Source organism: Tenrec ecaudatus, chromosome 7, assembly GCF_050624435.1.
Source record: "Tenrec ecaudatus isolate mTenEca1 chromosome 7, mTenEca1.hap1, whole genome shotgun sequence".
In the NCBI taxonomy this organism is placed as follows: domain Eukaryota; kingdom Metazoa; phylum Chordata; class Mammalia; order Afrosoricida; family Tenrecidae; genus Tenrec; species Tenrec ecaudatus.
In genome coordinates, this window is record NC_134536.1 from 15,517,662 (window position 1) to 15,535,607 (window position 17,946).

Here is a 17,946-nt window from a genome sequence, read left to right on the forward strand (position 1 = left end):
GAAGACCAGGAGAATGGAGGGAACGCAAGCAGGGCTCCACTGTGGACCAAACATTGGTACTCAGACACTGCCACCTCCTGGGTGCCCTGGTGGCACAGTGGGTTAGGCGCTGGGCTGCTAACCACCAGGTTGGTCTTAGTTAGCATCCACCCCCTCCACCCCTGGTTTTCTTGGCCCTGTTCAACACCAGTTCATATGCTCCCCATGTGCTGGAGATGAAAGAGGAGGCCTTCTGGTCCCCTCAATATTTACAGGCGCCCAGCCCCAAGGGACAGCTCTGCTCTAATCTGTATTGTCACTGTGAGTCCAAATTGACAAGAAGGAAGCATGTTTAGGGTTTTGTTTTTGTCTTTGTTTTGGGCTTGGGCTTGCCCCAGAGGCTGTTCCAGTTCTCCTCTGGGTGCCTCCTCTCCTGTTCCCTGTAAGCTGAGGGACTGACTGACTGCTTCCTGATACCGTTAGTCATTCTGTTTGTGTCACATGTGACCTCCTTGGGGGAGAGGAAGCAAACATTTTGCTTGTCAGCTACTCTGTGTCAAGCCCTGGTGCTTCCATCACCTGCTCTGCCTGTGGGCGGGACGTTGAATGGGGAAGACTGAAGAAGCGCCGAGGCGTTGGCATTGCGGTGCTGGAGAAGGATATTGAAAGTACCATGGACTGCTCAAAGGACGAACGGGTCCGTCTTGGAAGCAGTGCGGCCCGAGTGCTTCTTAGAGGCAAGGATGGCGAGGCTTCGTCTTACATTTGGGCATGTTGTCAGAAGAGACCTGTCCCTGGGGAAGGACATCGTGGTTGGTAGAGGGACAGTGACACAGGGGAAGGCCCTCAAGGAGATGCACGGACACAGGGACTATAACAGGGGACTCCAGCGGGAGGATGATGGTGAGGAGGGTGCAGGACTGGGCAGGGGTTCGTCCTGTTGGGCAGAAGGTTGCTGGGGGTGGGGGGCAACTTGATGGCACCTAACAACAACAACAACATGTCTCAAGCTTGCACGTATCATTCACTTCAATAGCATTTTATATTGTTAGCTTTCTCTGTGTGTATGTTCTATCTGATTAGGTTCTGTGTTAGTCTGGATACTTTAGAGAAACAAATTCACAGAAACTCATGTATAAGAGAGAGTTCTATATAAAGGTTAAGTGCGCATCAAGAAAACATCTCAACCCAGTGCTTCCCAAGCTCATAAGTCCAACATTAACCCATATGTCCAACATCAATCCACAAAGTCCTCCTCCATCTCACAAAACAGACTCAATGATGCCAACTGCAGTTGGAAAGCCGAGTCAGTGAATGTGTAAGCATCTCAGTGCTGGCAGGGGTCTCCACACGGCTGCTCCAGCACCCAGAGCTGCATCGGGGCAAGTCCATGAGACTTCTCCTCAGGGATGTCTTGCAGAAGTCAGCCTTGCAAGCTGAAGCAGGAAACTGCTAAGGCAGCTGCATCTTGGTCTGATTATCAGAAAGCAAGAGACCTGAGAACTAGAAAGGCGAGGCTCACTGAACTGTTTATCCCTCCCCCCTTCAATTAATCCCACATGTATTTGTTGGCCAGGTTGGCACAATAAACTAATTAACTCAGGTTCCTACCATAACTCTTACGCACCACTCATAGCAGCTCACACACAATTCCTCCCTGATTTAAATAAAAGAAACGAACGGTTTACTGTATGGGGAACAAGTAAGACAGCCTGAGCTCCCCATGTTGGCCATAATGCAGTCTCTGAACCCCAGGGAGACCTCCCCGTGGCCTAGAATGGTATCTTTCCTGTTGTGAGATACACATCGACTCTCTTTAGCCAAAGGAAAGGCTACTGATTTCTTCAACCTGAAAAAAACTTCATAGCTTCTACAGTTGCTTCGTTGGCTGTAAGAGCAGAGATTCCAGAGAAGTTATCCAAGTTGAAGCGACATTTTAAAGAACGTGTTGGGACTGTGTCCAATAAAGTGACACCTGAGAAGCGGAACCAATCAGAGAAACAGAGGTCTCCAAAAATTTTGTGGGAAAAACTCTAGGATCATTTCATTTTATTTTTTCCATGAACCTTTTGAAGCCCTCTCATCCGTGTTCCAAGGTAAAGTGCACAGATTTGAGAGGCTGCAATGTGAGGACTGGCAGGGAGGTCTGAGGTCAGCCGCACTGGCCACCTGAAAGGGGAGGCTGGCGCTCTCAGAAGAGGCCAAAGTGCTGTCCACAAGTGACATTTCTTCATTGAGTACACTTCAGCTCTGCTGTTATGAGCTTTCAACTGACTGGCTCAGTACACCCACACGAATTCATATGATCTTCCTTTTTCAAAGTCAACGGATCATGGCCTGTAATCACACCTACAGCATGGAATACACAGACTTGGTGTTTGATGGAATAATGGCAGATGATAACCTAGCCATGCTGATACATAAAACTGCCCATCACACCAACTAAATGGAGTCTTCTGAAAATCCAGCTCCAATAAATGAAAGCTCTCTTTCAGCCTGGGCCCAGCAGGCCAGGAGAGACATCATGCTTGGTACAGTAGAGGTGCAGCGTCAACGAGGAAGGCCTTCAACAAGCTGGATTGACACCGCGGCTGCAACTATAGGCTCCAGCATCCCCTTGTGAGGATGGTGCAGGACTGGGAAGGTCTTGTTCTAATGCATAGAGAGGGTCACCGTGGGTTAGAGCCACTTGATAGCACCGAACAACAGCGATTTGGTTTGTTTGTGATCCGGTGTGCTCATCCACTGTAATGCTTTGAATAACAACCTGTGTCCCGTGGCCCTTGCCAGTCACTTGCACGGGGAGGAGGTCTGTAATGTGCTCTGTTTTCCTCAGGCCCTGCAACATGAAGCCGTGTCCCAGGCCTCCCTCTACAGCAGCCTTTTGCAGCTGAAGGAGTCCTTGTTCGCAGTAGCCACCAAGGAGGATGTGGACATGATGAGACTGCATTTGGACCAGTTGGATGAGAGATGGCGGGTTCTACCACAGAGCATTAGCAAGAGGTTGGTGTTTTGGGTGGTGGTGGTTGTTTCACTGTTAGGGAGGTGGCCATTGTTCACTTTAAACTTCTAACGGCATTTTTTTATTTTTTAATGAGGGACATATAATTTAAGAGATCGGTTTCACTTATACTCTGTCTGATTCAGCTATTTGGAGGATTACTATAGAGTGGGGGAAAGTACATTATCTGGCACTTCTAAAATCAAGACGCTCCAAAAAAGCTCAGCATTTCTGATGAACCTTCTGTACTCAAAATTTGCCCCTTACTAGCCGCACAAATGATCAAGCCAGCTGAAGTACATTGAGGACAGTAGGATTGCTAATTAGTGTATAATTTATTGCCAAAATTGTTTGGGTGCAGAAAAAATAATGAATACCAACATTCTGCTTCCCATATCTCTCAAACAAACATGGTGTGTGTGTGTGTGCATCTACTCCTTACTTTTCAACTGTCTCATTATTGTCCCTTGGGTATCTGATGTGGTCTTTCCCTATTTTCACATCGTAGTTTTCACATAACTTGGTCTTAGAAATCTGGGCACGTTGATAAGTGAGGAGTGTGTTTATGTCCAGCTCGACTGTTATTATTGAGTCAATTCTGACTCATCAAGACCCCATAGCACAGAAGGGAACTGCTCTGCAGGTTTCCGAGGCTGCACATCCTAATGGAAGCAGACTACCCCATCGTTAGCCCATGGAGTGGTGAGTGGGTTCAAACTGCTGACCTTTCAGTTAGCAGATGAATATTATAACCACCACGTCCCCAGGGCTCCATCTATATGAGGAGGCTTCAAACAGTTTATGGAAAAACAGAGTTAAAAGCACCTTGATACACATTGATACACATACACACATGTCACTTCCTTAATTTATTTCCAATGTAGATGTTTGGTGAGCCCATGGGGAATTATTCATATATTATTTTCTCATATGTATTTAAATTCTATATACTACCTTATTAAAGTGGATTAAATATTAATTAACTAGATGATTTAGCAGTGGGCACTTACAATTTTCTATTATGTAAGAAAGCACAAATTCTCCTGAAAGTAGTATTTCTTACACATGTCATCTTGGAGAAGGTGCTTCACCTCTCTGCTTACTTTACTGCATTCATTCATCCATCCAGCTGCTAAGCTTCCCTGCGAACACAGCCTCAGAAACCCCATTGCGTAATCCTTATTTGCCCTATAGGGTCATGGGGTCAAATGAGCTTCACTCAGAAAGTGAAGTTTGGTCCCCGTGGAGCTCATACTTCAGTGTGTGAGGAGGTGTGTGGCGAGGAACATAAGGAAATAAATGGCATAAGGATGCACATAAGGAATTAAGCACATGAATTCCAAGACTCTCTCAGGCCATTCTCAGTCTTACAGAGTCAAAGAACCTGGGCGAGGTGGCAGGAACCACAAGGTGGTGTCATACTGCACTAGAAAGTCGAACAAGCTCTCTAGGGAGAGGACAGCTGGTTTCAGATCTGCGTGCTGCTCAGACCATAGACCGACAGTGCCCGAGGGCCGATGAACTGCGTGGTTTTGCAGTGGTCACCTACATACAGACACAGGGACAGGGCTGCTCTCGGTACATTAAGGCAGTTATAAGCTGGAGTCCTGGGGCACAGGGAGAAGGTCAGTATGAGTGTGATGCTGAACTGTATCGCCAGCATCAGGGGTCCCCCAAACCAGTGGCTGTCGAGTCAACCCCAACAACTGGTGACCTGAAGATGTCTTATGTGAGACCCTTGGGAGACCACAATCAGGAGTAATGGGCTTGCCATTCTCAATTCATAGGAATTCGCACCAGTGTTCTTGAATGCCAGGGGAAGAGTCCAGTGCGAATTAAAAATAATTTGAACTGTTGTGTAGCGAGTAGTTGGTAGGGAAGCAAAGATGGAAGGAAAGAGACCCATTTGGAAGGTTGCTGGTGGCCCAGTGAGAGATGAAGGGATTCAGAGGTGGCGAGGATGGAGGCGAGAGGACAGAATTGTACGTGGGGGGTGGCATAGATGTTCCGCACGGTGTCTGGCTCCTGAGACCGTCTGGGTGGCTGAAATATGGAAATGGATGCAAGAAACAGGTTTGGGGAAGTAGAAATTCCAAAGTTCTGGTTTGCCCATGTTTGACAACTTCTGTCCTTGGGTAAGCGTATTCCAAAAGTACATCATGAACCCTTTCTCTTCATTGGCGGGGCAGTTCGACCATTCTCCTTGTCTCGCCGTAGGGCACATTTTCTTCAGTCGGTGGTGGCGGAACACCAGCAATTTGATGAGCTGCTGCTTTCCCTCTCTGTATGGATCAAGCTGTTCCTCGGTGAATTGCAGACAACGTCTGAGATTAGCGTGGTAGACCAGCAGGCAGCTCTTGTCCGCCACAAGGTACTGGGCCTTCTCTACATCTGACGATGGAGTTAGTCAAAAAGGCAGCTGGAGAATTACAAGGAGATTCCATGATAAAACCAAGAACAACAGCACCGAGCAACCCTTTAATGTGTGACCCACCTGCAGTGTTTGCATCATTGAGCATACGGGGCCAGGCAATGCGTTTTACAGATAAATTCAGCTGCTGAAGCCACATCGAGGCACCACTTTAAGACAAGGTTACTTTGGAGCAAATGTTTCTGGGAGAAGTGAGGAGAATATTGATCTTTCATCTACCTAGTTAATTTTGTTCCAGTACTGAAAAACAAAATTGAATGCCAATGTTTTAACAGTTTTTTCCTGAATGATTATTGAACTTAGTGGTAATTTAAAATTTGGAATGTCCCTTATATCTAAAGCATGCATAACAGCTAAGTGTGGTATCCAAAAGAAAGTTTTTCAAAAATCAGATTCTAGCTATCAAGCAGAAAAAGAGACATGCTTTTAAAGCTTTATTAATGATATTACTTAATGAGTAGTCATTAATATTTATTGAATGCTCACTCAATATTGACCTTTGTAACACCCATTACTTATGAGGTGGCTTCAAAAGTTCGTGGGAAAATTCCATTATCTTTGGATTCCATTCTTCCATGAATATTTGGAGCTCCTTCATATTGATCTTCTCCATTTCTCAAACACCACTATGAAGCAGGGGCTTCAATTATTCCTGGTGCATTAATGAGGAAAGGGAAGCCTACACCGGTTGGTTACTGGCTCACACAACTTGTAAATGATGGGGCAAGCATATGGATATAAACAGGAGAGTTAATAATAGGACTGTGTGCAAGAGTTGATGTGGCAAACATATATTATGTGGAATGAATATATTTTTATGCAAATCTCAATCCACATGAAATAAAAGTATTTTTTCCCAGTAGCAAACCAAACCCTCAGCTATCATGCCGATTCCAACTCCTAGAGCCCCTGTACAGGTTTTTTAAGGCTACAAATCTTTATGGCTACAGAGAGCCTCATGTTTCTCTGGCCTAGTGACCAGTGGGTTTGAACTGCTGACCTGTGTGGTAGCAGCCCAAGCCAAACAAGCCCATAGTGCCTACTAGTAGTGCTGCCAGGACTACTAGTAGTAGTTGATTATCCATTATCTCATTCCAAAGAAAGAATAAAGTTGGCAATTTCTCGTTCATGGAACCCATGTTCTGATGTTAGCTAAATGTTAGTTAACTTTCTAATTGACACAACCCATGATTTCCTATGAGTTAGTGAATTGGTCTGAAGATGCTCATGTCTATCTCCCCCCAGACCTTTCCCTACCAGCTCTCTTGTGTGTGTGCATAGACAGACCTCCTCAGAGGTGTGGGTTCCGCTCCGGACCACTGGCATAAAGGGAGGATCACAGGAAAGCTAACGACACACACATTTGGTTCCCAGGGCTTAGACACTGTGTGTTTCCACTATTCGGGAGCCCTGGTGGGGCTGCCAGGTAAGCGTTGTACAGCTAACCACAAAGAAGAGGCCGCCCCGCTCCGGTAAAGATTTTCAGCTTCAGAAACCATTTACCGGGTCATGATGAGTCAGAGTGCACTCAGGAGCAGGTGGGTGGGTGGTTTGGGTTTAGTACGTCTTAAAATTGTGCAGTTAACCAAAAGACAAAACAAAACATTTACCTCAGAGCCATAGAGTCATTTCCGACTTAGAGCAACCCTACAGGAAAGTCTGAGACTGGAAATCTTTATGGGAGTAGAAAGCCTCATCTTTACTTGGCAGAGAGGCTGCTGATTTCAAATTGCTGGCCTTGCTGTTAGCAGTCCTTTGCTTAACCCACTGCCCCACCACCACGGAGACTTTAAGTGTGCAATACCCCAAACCAGACTCGCTGCCATCGAGTCAATTCTGGCTCAGAGTGACAGGGTAGAACTGCCCCTGTGGGTTTCTGAGACAGTAACTCTTTACTGGAGTAAAAGTCCCGAAGCAAGCCGGTGTGAAATCTACACAGCTGTGCAAAATCAATCATCAGGTGTGTGTGTGGGGAGGGGGGGGTGTTGTTGACAGACATTGTTAAGGCATTCACAAAAGAGGAGACAGTAGTGTGCTGCAGACTACTGCCTTTGGCATTCATCTGGGCTTGGCAAATCCCTAACATCCCTGGAGTGTAAATCCTGCCTTCCTTGTTGAGTTAACAGCGCCCCCCCCCCTCTCTCTCTCGTCCAGGATCACGCAGCAGAGGTGGCAAACAAGAGGGGAGAAGTGAAGAGCCTGCAGGGCCACCTGGCCAAGCTGGCTGGTCTGGGCCAGGCCGAGGACTTACACCTCCTCCAGGGCAAGGCGGAGGACTGCTTCCAGCTGTTCGAGGAGGCCTGCCAGGTAGTGGAGAGGCGGCAGCTGGCCCTGGGTCAGTTGACAGAATTCCTGCAGAGCCATGCCTCGCTGCTGGGGGTTGTGCACCGGCTGAAGCAGACGGTGGAAGCTACAAGCAGCATGAATAAGAACCAGTCTGATTTGCTAGAGAGGGACCTCAGTGGTGCCATTCGGGATGCTAAGACCTTAGAGTCAGCTGCTGTCAGTCTGGACGGTGTTCTTGCCAAAGCCCAATACCACCTGAGGAGCGGGAGCTCTGAGCACAGGACTTCCTGCAGGGCCATGGCTGACCAGCTCTGTTTGGAATTAGAGAGGGTCCAGAACCTTCTGGGGACCAAGCAGAGTGAAGCAGATGCGCTGGCGGTGCTGAAAAAGGCTTTCATGGACCAGAAGGAGGAGCTGCTGGAAAGCATCGAGGACATTGAAGAAAGGACTGACAGGGAGCGACTGAAGGAGCCGACGAGGCAAGCTCTTCAACAGAGGTAACAGGGCACTGGGTGACTGCCAGGGGTCTCCTTCATTTGTTCTGGAGTTACCATTCAAGTAAAACTGTCAATAGTACATGTTAGTTCCGGGTAGACTGGAGAAACATTCATAGACACTCATATATGTCTAAGAAAGAGCTTTATATCAAAGAGTAATTGTATATTAAAAAACATTCCAGCCCAGTCCAAATCAAGTCCATAAGTCCGACATTAGCTCATATGGCTGATACCAGTCTATAAATTCCTCTTAAGACTCATGCAACACATGCAATGACACTGAATGCAGGAAGATCAAAGGCCAGTGGGTAGAAAGTCTTGTGGATCCAGTGGCGGTGGAAGCATGTCAGTGCTGGCATGGGTCTCCATGTGGCTCCTCCAGCTCCAGGGCTCTGGCTCCATGAGCAGCATAGTTCCATGTGTCTTGTCAACAGGAATGTCTCCCAGGAAGAGTGAATCCTCTTTTGTGAATGCCTTAGCAATGTCTGTCAACAACACCCCCCCTCCCCCCCCATACATGCACACCTGATGATTGATTTTGCACAGCTGTGTAGATTTCACACCGGCTTGCTTCGGGACTTTTACTCCAGTAAAGAGTTACTGTCTCAGAAACCCACAGGGGCAGTTCTACCCTGTCACTCTGAGCCAGAATTGACTCGATGGCAGCGAGTCTGGTTTGGGGTATTGCACACTTAAAGTCTCCGTGGTGGTGGGGCAGTGGGTTAAGCAAAGGACTGCTAACAGCAAGGCCAGCAATTTGAAATCAGCAGCCTCTCTGCCAAGTAAAGATGAGGCTTTCTACTCCCATAAAGATTTCCAGTCTCAGACTTTCCTGTAGGGTTGCTCTAAGTCGGAAATGACTCTATGGCACTGAGGTAGGAAGGGAAGAAGGAAGGGAGGAAGGAAGGAAGGGAGGAGGACAAGAGTTCCCAGAATCCTCAGGAGAAGGCCATGCCAACACAGAGTTCTCATTGGCTATGACCTGATTGACAGGCTAGACTCCACCCCTTCGCAAGTTGACGGGAGATTATGTTACTGCTGCACGTACCATAGCCTGCGCTTCCTTTCCTAAATCCTGAAGCTCAAACGGTGACAGAGTTGACACTTGAAGTGATAGAATGTCTTATCTGTGTAAGAGCCTGCTGGTGGCACGCTGGTTAAGCGCTTGGCGAATAACCCAAAGGTCAGCAGTTGGAACTCACCAGTGGCTTCTCCAGGGGAAACGGCCTGAGATGTGTTCCCACACAGACCCCAGTCAGACCCTTTAGAGCTGTTCCCCTCTTCCCTGTGCACAGGGTCACTGTGACTCAGAAGAGACCTGAACACACGCACAACCCTCTCAGCTAGGTGAGGTAGATGGCGAGCCACTCATTGGTCTTCCAAACCAGAAGCTATAGATGATAGTATCTATATAAACAACTGCTAACCCTCATGTCAGCGGTTCGGAACCACCAGCCCCTGCTTGGGAGGAAGAAGAGGTTTTCTCCTCCTGTGAAGATCCACAGTCTCGGACACCTAACTGTCACGGTGCTGGTGGAAGGTGCTGCTATTTTGAGCTCGTTGCGACCCCAGGTGAGAGAGTAGAACTTCCCTGCAGTGGTTTCCAGGCTGCAGTCTCGATGGAAGCAGATTGTCAGGGCGTTCTCCTGCGAGGCTGGTGGGGCGGTTTGAACTGCCAACCTCCCAGCTAGCAGTCAAGCACTTAACCTGTTGCACCACCGGGACTGATCGTCCTATGACAGCGAGTTATGATGGGGCTGACAATTGCGCTCCGGAGATTATATCCCTCTGGGCAGGTTAGCAAAACACTCACCGAAAGAAAGCGGATTTGGGAAGGAATACAGTCTCTGAGAAGTTGATCTAGCAGAGGGGAAGCCCGTGCGTAACCTTGGTAGCCGTGGGCTGTGGCTGAATGAGGATGAAATCGATGGAGAAGGTGGCCCAGGGTTGGCTTAAGACCACCCAGAAGCGTCGCTAACTGAGTCACCTAGCAAGGGACAGAAGACATGGCACTAGGATGACGAGTTGATTAAATCCCAGTCATACCCTGCAGCTCAGTGCATGTCACCTCTTCACTTGGGAGGTGGGGATATGGGTAGCAACTGTCCCCAGACTCTGTGTCGCAGAAATTGAATGGGGTGCTGCATACCTACTCTGCAGCGCTATCCCACAGTGTAAGGAATGAGAGTCAAGCCTCTGGGTGGCCCCTTTCCCCACATGCTCCACCATTAATTCTTATGCACCCCAAGTGATCATCTTTAGAGTCGCCTTTGAATCAACGAAGTAGTACATTCCACTTACGTTTTTCCTTGTGGAATTCCACCAGTAGAGCCATTATTTTTAATGAAGCAACTATGATTCTTAAGTACTATTGCTTTATAAAAAGTAGACTTCCTGCCACGGGAAGATAGCTTACCCATGACCTCTGAAGTTAGTACTCACCTTGTGGTTGACAAGGTCAGGCCTCTCGCTAGAAATCTTATGCCATCAAAGCCACGGAGCAAGAGAATGCAAATGTGGAAGGAGGTTGAGGGGGAGGGGGAAGAGCACCTTGCGTTGTTTTCTGAGCTGTAGTGTACAGTGCTCTGCAGAGTTCATGCGTGTATGGATTGTGATGAGAGTTGTATGAGCCCCCAAGAAAATGATTCTTATATATAAATGCACGCAACCACCATGAAATAAAATTGTGCAATTGAAAAAAAAAGACCTGTCTCTCCATGAATATGTCTCATAATTGCTGGGCCAGCGTTTCTAGCTGTCCCTGCTTGTGTTCTGTGGGCTCACTGTGTGTTTATGGGTAGGACATTTTATGTCTACTATCTCTCATAAGCCAACAGGACATTTGAATTCACAGGTTGAGAGTCTTCAATCAGCTTGAGGATGAACTGAATTCACACGAGCATGAATTAAGCTGGCTGAAAGACAAAGCAAAGCAGATTGCCCAGAAAGATCTAGCGTTTGCCCCTGAAGTGGACAAGGAGGTCAACCGAGTAGAAGTCACCTGGGACGACACCAAAAAATTAATTCATGAAAAGTAAGTGAAAGTGTCCCAGCCCTTGGTGCGTGACAGCGGGCTATTGTTACCTTGTGACGATGGGCTGCTGGTTGTTGACTTGAGTGGGTGAGATCGAGAACTGGCTCTCCTCCCAGGTTAGGTCTCCTGTCCACTTCAGTCAAGTCGTGTGGAACTTTTCTGAGGTTGTGTGCTTGAGAGAAGCAGCACCTGTGAAACCTGATGTTTAAAAGCAGGTGTCAACAATTCCAAAATACCGGGAGTCTGAGCCTCTCCCTTTCTTTCACTGTTCTTTTGCTTTTTGTTGAAATATCCATAAAGGGCCTCCTTTTGTGTGAGCGCATCGCTGTGGACTTTGACCAGTCAGACAGCTTCACAGTCTCAAAACTCCCTCCTCCCCCATGGCAGTCAGCCCCTCTCCCCCTCGCAGCCCTACAGCCCTCCCCCAGTTCCCCGCCCCGCTGGCTTTGTGTTTTTCCGAGGGACATATAAATGCAGAAGGCAGTCCTCTGCGTCTGGCTTCATGGAGAGTTCCCGCTTCCTTATTGTTGACGAGAGTCCCGTTGGATGGAGGTCCCACAGGTTAGGTATTCGCCCATTGCTAGACACCGGTTCTTTCCGCTTCGAGCAGCTGTACACCGAGCATCCGTAAATGGGCACATGGAGGTTTGAGTGTGAATGGATTTGTGTTCCACTTGAGTAAACACACAGACATGGAACGGCTGCCATTTACGGGGTTTGCTTAGCTCGACAGGAATTTGAAAAACTGTTCTCTGAAGTGCTGGGAACAGTCTGCATTCACGCCTGCCACGGATGAAACCATGCATGTGGCTTCTTCACGTGGTTGCCAGCACTTAGCGTGGTCAGACTTTCATCCATCCGTTAGTGGTGTGGGCCTCTTTGAGAGGACAGGAAGGCAAGCTTTGGAAAGACATGGAGCCATCTTGCCCACACTTCCCCTCTTATCCTGACATGTTCTCCACTGTGATTTTTGTGGAGGATGCATAGGATCCTATTCAATGAGTATGTCAGAATGAATTCTATGACTGGCCTGCTTTTCACATGGATGCCACTTCTATTTTTTGCCTTCTGAATAATGCTGGGTTTAATATATTTTTACCTAAATCTTCTTTAAAAAACAAAATGACTCACACTCAATGTCATCGATTCGATTCCGATATATAGAAACCTAAATTGTACTGCATTTTTACCTCCTTTGGAAACATTTCTGGACGTCAAATAGCTTGGTCAAAGGTGTGTTGCACTTATTAACAAACTCTTATCTCCTTATTTTGGTATTTTCAGGAGATAGGTATTTAGTGGAAATTTATGGAGGGGAAAAAAGAAAAACTTCCTAAGTCTTTGTATGCAGTTGGTTTTAAATCCGCCCCCCCCCTCCCGCCCCATTCTCCACAATCATGACACAATGGAGTCATTAAAGCAGCATATTAAAAAACATTTAGATCTGGCTGATCCAGCTGAAGGCGTTTGTGTGGACAAGAACCAATTAGCGTCTTTGTCGCTGGCTCCAATCAGTTCTTTGTAAATGATGCGGCATGCCTCAGCCAGAGAGATCAGTTTGCATATTACAGCTCGATCGAAGTGACTAGCAGGATTTTGGTCACAGGAGGTAAAATGTGATTTTCTTGATTCTGGCATCCATCTGTGAATACATTTATGCAGGGATATCCAAATCCAACCACTGGGAACGCTTCCCTTTCCTGAGACAGGGGAGTAACTGATGTGTTTAATTGGTACAGCCAGGGCCAGTGCTGTGGACTCATTGACTTAATGAGAGAATATCAGAACTTGAAGGCAGCTGTTTCCAAAGTCCTAGAAAGTGCCAGCAGCGTGGTCGGAACCAGAACCACTCTAAAAGATCAAGAGGACCTAAAATGCGCTTTGTCTAAGGTAATCATTTAAACTTCCTTTATTTTGGTAGACTATCTTTTAGTACATCTGTTTTTGTTTTGTTTTTTACCCATAACGAAATTCTCTGCTCAGCCCTCCGAGTCAAGATATTAAGATATGGATAATTCATGTTGATGGCCTTTTAAAAAAATTTCCCCAAAAATCCTAATATCCTATGATTCTACCCACTGAAAGAAAATCTATTTTATATTTATGTTACATCACTAAGCTTATGTGATTTATATACACACACATGTAAATGTAGGCATAAATGTAAACACAAATATAAATATGGCTTCATGATGTTCCTCCTGGAAAAATTCCATTACCCTAATTCCATTGTCCTGTGAACATATTGCCACCCCCCCCCCCCCCGTATCACATACACTAGTAGAGGTGCTTGCATTGTTGATTAATATCACGACCTTCTCCAAGAAGTCCACTGGGAGTTGAGTTTCTCAGAAGCAGCCTTGTTCAATTCCTCCCGGATCACTGACTCACTCACTAAGGCAGCCTTCATGTTTATCCACAGCACGAAGCGGCCAAGAACGCAATGCACGAGCAGCAGAAAGCGCTGGACCACTTTTCCAGTAAAGGGAAGCACTTGCTGTCGGAGCTGAAGAAAATCCACAGCGGTGATTTCACCCTGGTGAAAACCGACCTGGAGGGCGTGGTGGACAAGTGGTTGGATGTGAGGACACTTGCGGGGTGGGGGGGGGGGTTCCACGGCCATTTGAATATTGAGTTTCTCAATCCGCTCTTGGGCCAGATTCTAAGATGTGGATTCCATCTTTAACATTGCATGCTTTGTGCAAAATGATACTTTGAAGAAAAGCAGTATCCACATAATGTTTTTAATACCAGCTGCCATCCAATTAATTCTGACCCATTGAGACGCTCTAAGCCTTAGAGTCTAAGGGTACCTACCAGAGGCTACAAATCTCTACGGCAACAGACACCTCATCGCTCTTCCAAGGAGAGACCTGTGACCTTGGAGTTAGTTGACACCTAACCCTCCATGCCTATGAGAGCTCTCTCAAACTCTCTGGCTAATAAGTTTGAACCCCTGACTTCATGGCCCAGCCCTTCAGACGATAGTGCCGCTAGCATCCCTTAAAGTGTAGAGGTCGTGGGAGGAAATGATGTGCATCAACTTGTGAAAATTTACTGGCAGGTTTTCTAGGCTCAAACTTCCTAGCTCCATTCCTAATGACAACTCTAAATGTTTTCATTTATGATCGTGTTTGAATTGTGAATAGAATGGAAGACCAGTTTATAAATATACTGCAGAAGACTGAGTCATAATATTATATATATATATATATATATATATATATATATATATATATACACACACACACAAGGGTTCTGCGCGGGGAAACATGAGACTTGTAGTCCACAGGCTGGGATTTGGGTTCTGGTTCTGTCACCAGCTCTGCCACCACAAACAAGAAATCAAAGCTAAGTTCACCGTCACTGCACTGATTCTAACTTGTACCATCTCGGTAGGATTTCAGAGTCTGTGAATTGTTACGAGGTAGATAGCCGTGACTTTCTCTCAAGGAGAGGTTAGTGCCCTTGAATTGGTAGCCCAAACCCTAAGCCAAAGCTCTTGTTTGATCCCTTCCAAGTGTTACATCTCCACCCATAGATGTTTTATATTAATTTCCAGTTTTAAAGTCCCTCAATTCTGTTGCTTGGCATCCCCACACCCACTCAGTTCCGAAGTTCAACCAACAGTGGATTTCTGTATCGCAGCTAAATTGGTGAAGTTAGACATGAATAGGTATGTACTACACTCAAAGACTGGGGGAAAGTAAGCCTTTCTACACCTGTAAAAGTGTCACAATCTCAAAAACCTGCAGGCACAGTTCTGCCCTGTCCTATAGAATTGCTTTGAGTCAGAATCGACTGGTTGGCAGTAACTTTGACTTTGGGGTTTATACTCAAGGTTATTTTGAGCTACAGAACACTGCAATGCCTTCATTTTTAAATGTAAACACATAAAAATGAAGGCATTGCAGTGTTCTGTAGTGTAGATAGAGTAGTGTAGATAGACATTCGTAGTGTAGATAGAGTAGTCAGACATAATACTGTATTTGAAAGAATCTTCATGACACAGTGGGTTAAGCGATGGGCTCCTAACCGTAGGTGGATGGTTCAGACCCACCAGCCATTCCGAGGGAGAAAGATGAGGCTGTCTGTTCCCGGAATGATTGTCAGAAACTCTGTGGAAAAGTTCTCCTCCATCCCATAGGACTGCTGAGTTGGCATCGACTCAATGGCACAGGGTGCGGAGGGAGAAGGAAGCCAAGTTGCACGGTCTCCTGTGCGTTTCCTTGTTCTTTGTGTTCTGATCTGAGTGTGGCTCATCCTGGCCCTCCGTATTTCAGGGTCTGCAAGTGCACAAATGAAAACCCCGTCTCCGAAGCCCCCCGCCCTCAAGAGAAGCAGTTGCAGAATGGTTAACATTTCCTACATTGGGGTGTACACGGAGTACTGGTGGTGTAGTGGTTCTGAGTAAGGTCGAGTGTTCAAAACCACCAGCAGCTATGAGGGAGAAAGACTTGGCTGTTTACTCCCGTAAACAGACACAGTCTCGGGAACCCACAGGGGGTCGCTGTGTCAGCACTGACTCAATGGCAGCGAGAATTAGTTTACAACTGTTTAAAATAAGAGTCTGCTTTGCAGTTAGAATATAATTTTGTGATGAAAAAGCACTGATGTTTTAAAATGATTTGGTTTGAAAGGATGAGGGTTTAGCAGCTTCCGACTATCATTGGTGCGTGGTTTCTTTTTCTATCCTAGGTCTCGGAGAAGATTGAGGAAAACATGGAGAGACTGAGGGTGAGCTTGTCCATCTGGGACGATGTGCTTTCAGGTAAAGAGGAGATCGATGGATGGTCCAACACCTCTGTCCCACAGCTGTCTGAAAGCATCAACCACCTGAATAACAGCCATAAAACGCAAGAATTCCTTAAGGAATTTGAGGTAAAGAGAGCAAGTCTGTGCACGTGGTACACATGAGCTTATGATGTATTGTTAACAAGGACAAATAAGTCTCTTTTTAACAGTTATGTTTCCTCTCAGAGACAAAAGTGAGTGTTATAAAACTCATGACCATCTCTTGCTACTTACTTAAGATTTAAATAGGCTCGGGCTGAGTCTTCCCACTTCTTAGCAGGGAATTTTTACGTAAAGATGAAAGACGTATTTGTAGAAAAACACAAGTCCAAGAAAAACCATTCCTTTGAGAAGAGGGCATTGTCCTACTTGAAAAGCAAATTTCAGGTGTTTTGTGATTTAGCAGTAGCTGGCATCGGCTTTTTCTGTGCTCAAAAACTTTCTGCTGAGCACGCAGCTGAATTATCAAGAGCCTTGGTGGGACAGTGCTGTGTGTTGGGTTTCCAAATCAAAGGTCAGCAGTTTGAAACCCAGTCTCTCTGCAGGAGAAAGATACTTTCTACTCCTGTAAATTGTTATCATCTCAGAACCCCCCAGGGGCAGTGTTGCTCTTCCCTGTAGAGCAGCTGCTGTCAGAATCTATTCAGTGACTGAGAGTTTGGAGTGTTGGACCAAGGAAAGATTCTGGCCTCTCGAAGTTCTAGGCAGTCACCACCATGTCCTAATCTCTTTTGATGCCCATCTCTCACTTTTAGTTACTCAGTTTTTCCACTAATTTTTAACACACACCAAATTTATGTCAGATACTCTTACAGACCCAGAGACTATATAATTAGGTAAAGTAGCTGGGCTGAGAAACTTGACATTATAACATAGTGTGTCATTCATTGAGTTAGTTACATAGTAGCATATGTAAACTATATGTTAGTTACATAGTAGCATAGCCATTGGGTTGGGGTGACACATGAACTGTTGAGGGACAGGGACGCGGTAAGAGGTAAATGGGTGGCAAGTGTTTCTTTACCACAGAATCTTGCGGCGCCCCAAACTTCACCTGAAACTTGTAAGTGAATGGCTGAAAAATATAGCTGGGTGAACTTTCTTGCTAAATGACTCCAGCCATCTTGGCCCAAAGAACATTCTAGAAGTCGTATGAAGGACGGACCACAAGGAGTTGAGGAAATATTGCAGGGGAAAGTTGCATCAAGAGTTCCGGGCCTTCAGTCTCAGGACAATTATGTCCCTGAGATTCAATTAACACGACAGCGCCAGCAGGGGTGGGTGTTCCACTGATTGGCTGATACCAATGCCCAGGGATGGCCTTCACACTTCCTTTTTAGTGATGATGATTGGATTACCACAGGATCCCTGGTGGCATAGTGGTTACATGTTGGGTTGTGACTTGAAAGGTCAGCAGTTTGAAACCACCAGCTTTTCCAAAGGAGAAAGACAGGTTTTCTAGTCCCGTGAACAGTTACAATCCATTCGCGGCTTTGCAGTCTTCCTTGGCAGAGTGGGTATGCACTGGGCTGTGATCCTTAAGGCCTGAAGTTCAAAACCACCAGCTGTTCCTGAGGAGAGAGCGGGGACATTCTACCCTCCATAAACAGTTACGGCCTAAGAAACTCACGGGGAAGTTTTACCCTGTCTTATAGGGTCCTTGTGAGTCGGCATTGACTCAAGGGCAGTTAGGTTTTGAATTTTTGGAGATTCGCAACCACAGAAATTTTAGTACGTTCTAAAGTCGTATGCCTTCTGCATTTATTCTTCTGAGTCCCTGAGCGGTGCAAACAGTGCTCAACTGCTAGCCCAAACATGGTCTGTTCAAGCCTATCCCATCAAGGAGGAAGAAAATGCTGGCGAGCTTGTGAAAAATCCGCCATTGAAAACCCTGTGGGGTGCAGTTCTACTCTGGACCACAAGG

At 46.3% G+C, this 17,946-nt stretch overlaps 1 protein-coding gene across 1 annotated transcript in view; it reads left to right on the top strand.

Annotated features, from left to right (window-relative positions):
* Positions 1-17,946, top strand: part of LOC142453150 (nesprin-1-like) — a 239,076-nt gene that overhangs the window by 182,833 nt on the left and 38,297 nt on the right. Inside the window, exons 37-43 of the mRNA XM_075554218.1 lie at positions 2,816-2,982; positions 5,198-5,351; positions 7,566-8,194; positions 11,049-11,228; positions 12,968-13,118; positions 13,651-13,809; positions 15,927-16,109. Of these exons, the coding sequence (XP_075410333.1) occupies positions 2,816-2,982; positions 5,198-5,351; positions 7,566-8,194; positions 11,049-11,228; positions 12,968-13,118; positions 13,651-13,809; positions 15,927-16,109 (1,623 nt within the window). The remainder of the gene's footprint in view (positions 1-2,815; positions 2,983-5,197; positions 5,352-7,565; positions 8,195-11,048; positions 11,229-12,967; positions 13,119-13,650; positions 13,810-15,926; positions 16,110-17,946) is intronic.